Consider the following 8,551-nt stretch of genomic DNA (forward strand, 5'->3'; position numbering starts at 1 on the left):
GGGGGCATCTCGATATGCCCACCGTTCGGCGGAGAAGCGCACACAGGAGGGATGCGCGTGTGAATAGGTACATACGTACAAACATACATACATACATGTGTGTGTGTTGGGACTCCTCCTGCTGCGGGGGGGACCCTGAAGGACGCGCCCGCTTCCTAATCCTGCGAGCCCAGCATTGGAGGCATATCGGGGGGGGTGTCGTAGGCTGGGAAGTAAGTCGAGTCGGGTCTCAAAACAAAGTTAAGGAACACAACCAACCCCGCATACCCCTCGAACAGCGAGTTGGGCCTGTCTGGCACGCCGTAAAATCGGTCAAAATGTTTAATACAGAAGAGGGCATACTTCAAGGCTTTAATGTACCACTTCCTCTCGCCCGTATGTTTATATAGGTACAAGAAAGCGATCCCGTTGCCTGCTATGCCGTGGCAAAGTCCCATCCCTTTGAATAGTAACCCTCGTTCCCATATGAGAAGGCCCATTTTTTCCAAATATCTTTTGCTATACTTATTGACGAAATAGTTGGGGGCAAACGGACATTTCAACAACTCAATTATTAAGATGACGAAGCCGATATTACCATGGCACCACTGAACTAACGCATCATTTTTTTTTTGAGATTTATTTTTCTTAATGGAAGAATAAACATTACCATCCTCCGTAAGGTATAAGTTCATAATTTCATCAGTTACTTGATATATTAAGTACAGATATTCATTAAGCTTTTCCATGGTGTTGCTTCTGCACCTTTTGTACTTTGCCTCATCAACCTCTGAGATGGCGATGTTGTCAACTCCTAGCAACGCTTCGCATAGCTCTTTCAAATTGTGATGAAAAAACATTATCATTTTGTACAACACGAGGAAAATACCTGCATACCCATGGGCAGCACCGAGGTAAATCTGTTCATGCCATTCGAAGTAGAGCGAAAGAGATGTCACGTTCCACATAGTGGAACCTTTTAGTAAGCCATATTCAAATATAGACGACATAATGATATACAAATTCTGCAATATGGTATACCTATGGTCTGATTTAATCCATATATTCCTACAGAACAGGAAGGAATATATGCAACCACATTTTCCATATAGCAATTCACATTCTCCACTTATGGATACCAGTTCTTCCTTCTTATCTTTCAAATAAGTCACCAAGAATTGTATATACGTATCTACACTTGAATGGTTTTCCAAATAGTAATGCAGCACGCTAGCCAAGCTGTACAATCCACTAGGTCCCTCTAGAAAACTAACTGTGTCTTTCCCTCTGTACGAATTTATTTTCTTTACTATGTTATTTCCAAATTGTAAAAATGTGTAATCGTCGTTACCTTCGTACAGGATGATATCCATATAGAGGATTCCACCCAATCCACAATATATGGACTGACTCGAGTGACGTTCCATTTCGTTATTTAACTTGAAAGCATACTCGTTAATCTTCCTCCTTATAATCTGTTCGTCATTATCTGATTCGTTCAATTCTTCCAAATATGTATTGGAAATGTACCTGCCGCTGCCCTCCATCATGCGCTCAGTTGGCATCTTCCACAACTTCAAGGGAGGGCAGCGAAGTGCGCGAAGGGGAGCGGCTCGAGGTGTGCCTCAAAGCGGACCTCAAAGCGGACCTCAAAGTGGGCCTCAAAGTGTGCACCTATTCCTCTAAAGGCCTTTTCCCGTGCCTCCCCCTTTTGAGACGTGCAAAATAGGCCACCCTTTTTGTGTTGCACTCTGCTCTTCCCTTTCGATGCAGAAAAATTCCTTCCACTTGCGTTTTCCCCTGCAATATATGTTCCCGCTTGTTTTTTTCTATTCTATTTTATCTTATTTATATATTTATTTATTTCTCTCCTGTTGAGTTCACGTCGATTTGCGAAAAACGGAAGGTTATTTCTTAAAAAAACGCTTAACCTTCGTTTTTGGAATGAAAATATAAAAAACAAAAGAATGGTAGATGAAAAAAACAAGATAAGTGAAAAAAAAAGTAAGATATTTAAAAAAAACAAAGGAAAAAAAACAAAATTATGTCACTGCAGGCCCTCATGCTGAATTTTGCAAGGTTTCAATTGGAGCACCCTTCTTGCCAAATAAGTGCCTACTGCCTTTTTCCAAATGTTTTAAACCCCAATGTGAACGGCCATTTTACGAGCTCGTGTCGAAGTGGCCACCTGTGTGTACCGTTGCATGCGAACTTATAAGCACTTTTAAACACGTTTGTGCACGCAAAGGGGGGTAAGCCACATGTGCGCATATGTAGGATATCACACGAGCAATTAGAGTCCTCCTTTTGTCTGGAAAGCGGGGCGAATTGGGAGCGCCAAAAGGAAAAATCTGCACACGTTCAGTTGAAAAGAACACCGAAAAAACGAAAAGACTTCTTACTCCTTTTTGCAATTTTGAGCATGGACTGGAATGCAGCATGCCACAGGGGAATGCAGGCGTTTTACTTTTCAATTTGGAAATATCCCCCTGGGAAAAATACCCGTGATGGCGCTTACTCAGCTTTGCCATACAGCATAAAAAAACATAAATGGCGCAGTTATTTTTCAATTTCGTGTCATCACTGCGGTGATTTATGAACTGCTCTTTCTGTTTCCTCATAACATAACATTTTTGCGCATTTTTAACAGTGATGCTGCTTTTGTGTGAGCACCAGGTAAGTAATTATAAGAGCTTTTCCCCCCTTCGCGGACACGCTAATTGCATATATTTGCGCTCATGTCGTTATCACATGTTAGCGTAAGCTTTAAAGAAGTGGGGACCCCCACATGAATTAGCACCCATCGGGGATATAGACACAACCTCGCATAGTTTGGTCATCCCATCTATCATTTTGTATATGGCAAGCATGGTTCGTTACACCTGATGGGAAACTAACTTACACGATCGAATGAGCGCGAGGGAAAATATGCGAACAGCTCACTGAATAAAATATGTACACATGTGCGCAATGGGATTATCGCCGCGTTCTCCTTCGCATGTTCCCATTTGGAGACATTTTTATGTGGCGCAAGAAAGTCCCATTTTAACTGCCGCTCGTCAGCGACGCAGTAGGATGAGTCAACCCGTTGAGGCAAACAATAAGATCAAAATGGGAGAGGCAAGAAGAGGCAGGAAGGGGCAGGAAGGGGCAGGAAGAGGCAAATCGGTTGTTATAAATTGTGGAGGAAAAAAAAAATTAAGTTTACGCTAACTTTTTGCGAATGTAAGGAAAGCGCGACCCTTTGGAGTTACTCCTACATATGGGAAGAAGAAAAAAATGTTAAAAAAAAAAAATGTTAAAAAAAAAAATGTTCCCATAAACCTAATTTTTCATTTTAAAAATTGATGCCGCTGTTCCCCCTTTTTAAATTTCAAATTCGTTACACTTCTTGCGGCACACTTTTTCGCCATTTAAAAGTGCAGATACATTTTAAGCGCAACGGGGAAATATAAATACGCGGAAAATTACCAAGTGAAACAACCTAAGTAGAACTACGTGACAGTAATTTAGGTGAAAAATGGAAAAAATTTAAGGCATTATTTTTTGGCGAACAATTTCGAGTAAGAAACAGCAAAAATGGGAAGGGGAAAAAAAAAAAAGGAGTACATTTTGCAGGCCTGTGATTTGTTCACGCGGAAACTCCCATTTTTCGACCTAAATGTGCACATGCGAAACGAAAAAAAACAGTTCGGTGATAATGCCACTTTTAAAAAAATAAACATTTGGGTGGGGGGAGGTTAAAATAGGTTAGAGCCAATAGGCGCAAACAAAATTGTCTCTTCGCAGATTGTTCATGGGGGCTAAAATAAAGGCACTTGTAAAAACTCTCAAAACACCGTGCTTCACACGTAAGTGTGTGTACTACGTATATGTGCATTTTTACATTCCTATGCACATCCGCCGCAAACACACTTTTTTTGATTTTTCGCATAAATGTGCTTCCAACATGTTAACAAATTTAACCTTTAAGTGTTGAGAAAAAAAAAAACAGCGGAAAAAAACGCGACATATACATTTTGAAGGATTTAAGCCATTTTGCTTTCGGGAGCGTTTTAGGGAATTTTGTAGAGGGTGTAAAGGTGTAAGAGCACAGGGGATTACGCACTTGGGGGGCGAACCGGTTGCTGTTTAAATAGTTAAAGGGTTAAGCGTGCGAGAGGTTAAACGGTGGGGGGTAAACGGTGGGGGGTAAACGGTGGGGGGTAAACGGTGGGGGGTAAACGGTGGGGGTAAACGGTGGGGATTAAACGGTGGGGACTAAACGGTGGGGGGTAAAGCCTCTCAAAAAGGCCCAAAATGTGAACACCTGAACGCTTCATTTTTTTACACCTTCCCATGTTTTTCCCACCATGTGACGTTATTTCGTTTTTATTTTTCCCCCCTGTTCTCTATATTTACCTGACCATGCCATAATGTTCAGAGTGTTATATTTTTTTTTTTTTTGCATTTCAAGTTTTTCCTTTGCGTTTTTCGATTTATTTTGATAGTATTTAAACCCTACCGAGAAACTATTTTGACCTTTTTCTTCCTTGTCATTTTTCCATGTGATTGTGTTCCATTCATTTTCATGCCCTTTCATGCCCTTTCATGCCTTTTCATGCCTTTTCTTTATTTTCATTTTTTTTATACGTCCCCTTCGTTTATTCCTACGCCTGCCTGCCCACTCGCCCATCCGTTCACCCACCCTACCCGCATAATTTTATTCTCCCATCCGTTCACACGTTCCCTCGCCTATACATATTCACCGACGCATTATTTCCCTCATTTTTTTTTTTTTTTTTTTGTGCCATTTAATATGACAATCGCTGCTATTTTTTCTCTTGTTTATTTTGCTACAAACATTTTTAACCTTGCAGTTGTACTTAATCCAAGTCTCTATGTCAAAATTTTTAATGACAGCTTTTTTTGTGAATGCCTTTAAAACAAGCATTTTTAAAGATTTTTTGTGATAACTTATGTCATTTGTTTTATAGTAGATTTATGTTTTCCCCACCTCGTGCGCATTGTCCTTTTGTTTTTCTTAAAAATTAACTTTCAAAGGGAGAGGCGAGTAAAGTCTGCACGCGTATACGTACGTATACATATAAGTATATGTGTATATATGTACATATGCACATGTGCACGTGTGCTTGTACCTGTTTGTGTGCCCCTCCCAGCGCGAACATAAATACCTGTGCCTACGTACGTTCAGCAGGCCAGAATTAACTTCCCACCCCCCCCGCGCTTGTGTGTTTAAATACATGTGCGCTCGTGAGGGCTGCAATTCATCGCTTAAGCTTGTTAATAAAATTTTGTTCGCAAAAAATTTTTGTCCAACCTGCCACCAAAGGAGGAGCCAAAAAGGAGCAGGGAAAACGCAGATAGGGGGAAAACAGACAGCAAAAGGAGCAGCAAGGGGGGTAGCAAAGGGGGTATCAAAGGAGGTATCAAAGGAGGTATCAAAGGCGGTAGCAAACCAAGCCGCAAGGATAATTGCCAACAACGCCTCAAGCAGTGTTTCCAACAACGCCGCAAGGATAATTGCCAACAACGGCGCAAGCAGAGTTTCCAACACGTCGCCATCAAAATTGTGTTCGCCGCCCAACAGCATTGCCGAAGCGTGCGCACGCGACTACCTCTTCCGACCACTTATAAGACACAACAAGATAGGATGGCTTTAATAAACTTCAAGGAAAGAATCCACATTTTGTTAAAGCTAAAAGAGTCGCTAATTCCCCAGGTTGACGGAAATTTTGTGAAGGACTGGGAAGCAGAAGCAATGAATTACCAAGTGACTAGCGAAAATATTATAATACACTTGAAGGACATATATTTTATAGAAGGATTAATTACGCCCATTTCAGCACAGTTAACCTTTTTGAGAATCAATTTACAAAATTATGTAAATATGTCAGAAAAGGAAAAAGATAAATTTAAAAGACTGTACGTATTGGCAGCCCTTGGATTAATTGCCAAACTCAAACTTATTTTATTTTTTTCGACTTATATTAACGCAAGGGAAAATAATCGCAGCAAGAATTTCCCAGTTTTTAGCGAAAATTATTATAACCTAGGACAGTACAACTGTGAAACCAATTATGAGGACAAACTCAATTTAATTAATAATGGTTGTGAACAATGTGTAAATAATGACGACGAGAAAAATAGTTCCTCTTTTAACCATGTGGATGATTATTACAGCCAGTTTCATGCATGCACGGATGATTATAAAGAAAACGTTTTTAACATGATGGCCCTCAACAACATAGTGAACTGCAACTCGCACTTGGCCAACGACAAAAATGTCAGTGATAGTGAATACGTGGACAACACGATAGGCATTTACGACACCTGCGTCGACATGAGCACTAAGCGCATGAGCAGCAACCATATCGGCGGTAACCATATCGGCGGTAACCATATTGGCGGTAACCATGTCGGCGGGAACCATATTGGTGGTAACCATGTCGGTGGGAACCATGTCGGTGGGAACCATGTCGGTGGGAACCATGTCAGCGGTAACCATGTCGGAATCAACCATGTCGACGTCAACAATGTCGGCATCAACAATATCGGCGGTAACCATATCGGCAGCAACAATATCGGCAGCAACAATATCGGCGGTAACCATATCGGCAGCAACAATATCGGCGGTAACCATATCGGAAGCAACCATGTCGGCGGTAACCATGTCAGTGGCAGCCGAGTTGGCAGCAATCGAATCGGTAGTAACCACCATAGCTGCAACAACGTAAGGGGAAATCACGTAAGCGGAAACCACGTCGGTGGAGGACAGTACAACTCGCTACTCCTGCAGAGCGCAGAAGAATACCCATCCAACGTGATGACTCACTTTACAGTGGATAAAAACGAAGGCCTGCAAAATATCCCCGCCGCCACATCAAAGAAGAGAGCCGCGCAAATGACACAAAGCCAAAACAAAACAGCCAACTTCCTAAAAAGCTCACACACATTAAATGGAATAAAAAATGGCATCAACGAACACATGCAGAGTTACAATGAACAAATAAATAATGAAGCACAACGCTTCTTGCAACAAAACCAAGACCAAATCTCCAAGTACATAAATAATATACACCAAAGCATTCATTCGAACAATGAAAATGCAGAATTCAACAGTCGGAAATCAAACTTAAGCAACTATTATGATTATGAGAATGACAGCAGTCAGGAAAATAACATTCTTCAATCCTACAGTAATAAAATTTATGGCTTAAGTGACAATGTGTATAAGAATAGCTACTTTTTATGACATGGGAAAATGAAGCATTCCGAGAATTTCATGATTCGTTGAAATGTCTGCTTCGTGTTCCTTCTGATCAAGTGAGAGATCCCCAGTAAGAACGGAAAGAAGGGAACAGAAAAAAAAATTAACCGCGCATCGTGTACTATACTATACTATAGAGGTATGACCACCTCCAAATCTCAGCGTCGGAGGCATCTTCGCTTCGGAGGCACCATCGCGTCGGAGGAACCATCACGTAGTTGGGACCTCCGACCTGGAGTAATTTTTGTTTTTCCATGCATGTTGCCTTCTTGTCATTTTTGCCACTATACCCTCGTTGCTGTTACTGCCACTATGCGACTGCGATACCATTGCAACTGTTGCCCCTTTTGTTTTTTTTTCCCTTCTTTCCACCCCTGCGCTCTTTCAAAGTTATTCGTAAAATCTTTTAAAGTGTGATATAGTTCCTTCACGTACTACACAAAAAAAAAAATCTCTTTAATTTGTTTTAAGACTTTTAATCTCCCAGTTGTCTAAATTTCGTGTAACAAATCGTGTTTATAAAATTATTTCCTATTCGCGCGAAAGTGTTCCCGTTTTACGCTTTTTCCATTTCGACTTTCTACCACTTCGCTTTTTTTTCACTTTTTTTCTTTTTTTCCTTTTTTTCTTTTTTCCTTTTTTTCCTTTTTTTGAATTTCCCCCCACCTTAGTATGTGCTAATTTTAAAATTCCAAACGCGTGCCTAATGTGTGATGCCTCATGCGCAAATCAATTTGTGCGCTGTACCAACCCTGGTGTGTACATACCCATAGCTTTTTTCACATATCAGTTTAATTTTTTTTTTTTTAAACAGTTTGTCGTCTCTTGCTCATTTAACGTTTCATCAAACTAGCATTATTAACAGTGAAAGATTTATTGTTGCCATTAGAGGTGGTTCCACCCGTTGTTGTTGTGTCCCTCTGGGCGGAGAATGTATCCCTGTGTTGCAGCGGGTAAGCGATAAGCCCACGGAGTAAATCAGTGCGACGCTTTTCTTATCGATTGAGAAAATAAAAGGCATGCTTAACCGTATGATCATTTAACAAATTTTTTTTTTTTTTTTTTTGAAAGCGCAAAATTGAGCAATTGTTTATTGACAGCGTTTTTGTAAAATTGTGCACTTGCACACACAAACACGAAAAAAAAAAAAAAAAAAAAAAAAAGAGAAAGTAGGAAGAAGCAACTAACCGAATGGGCGACATACCATTCGGGTCCATACGCGCTTACGTACGACCACACCATATAAGAATTCGGTTTATCAAAGAAGACAACAACTTAAACATAAAAAAAGGAATTGTAGGG

The 8,551-nt window shown here is 40.6% G+C and overlaps 2 protein-coding genes across 2 annotated transcripts; one reads left to right on the top strand and one right to left on the bottom strand.

Annotated features, from left to right (window-relative positions):
• Positions 1-155: 155 nt before the first annotated feature.
• On the bottom strand, positions 156-1,553 carry PCYB_101620 (G-protein coupled receptor; the record flags this gene model as incomplete). The annotated part of the gene is made up of 1 exon (XM_004222711.1): positions 156-1,553. The coding sequence occupies exon 1, from the start codon at positions 1,542-1,544 to the stop codon at positions 156-158; it is 1,389 nt and encodes a 462-aa protein (XP_004222759.1). The 5' UTR covers positions 1,545-1,553.
• A 4,079-nt stretch (positions 1,554-5,632) lies between these two features.
• PCYB_101630 (hypothetical protein) lies at positions 5,633-7,234 on the top strand (the record flags this gene model as incomplete). The annotated part of the gene is made up of 2 exons (XM_004222712.1): positions 5,633-6,712; positions 6,779-7,234. The coding sequence occupies 2 exons, from the start codon at positions 5,633-5,635 to the stop codon at positions 7,232-7,234; spliced, it is 1,536 nt and encodes a 511-aa protein (XP_004222760.1).
• Positions 7,235-8,551: the final 1,317 nt, after the last annotated feature.

Source organism: Plasmodium cynomolgi, chromosome 10, assembly GCF_000321355.1.
Source record: "Plasmodium cynomolgi strain B DNA, chromosome 10, whole genome shotgun sequence".
NCBI lineage: Eukaryota > Apicomplexa > Aconoidasida > Haemosporida > Plasmodiidae > Plasmodium > Plasmodium cynomolgi.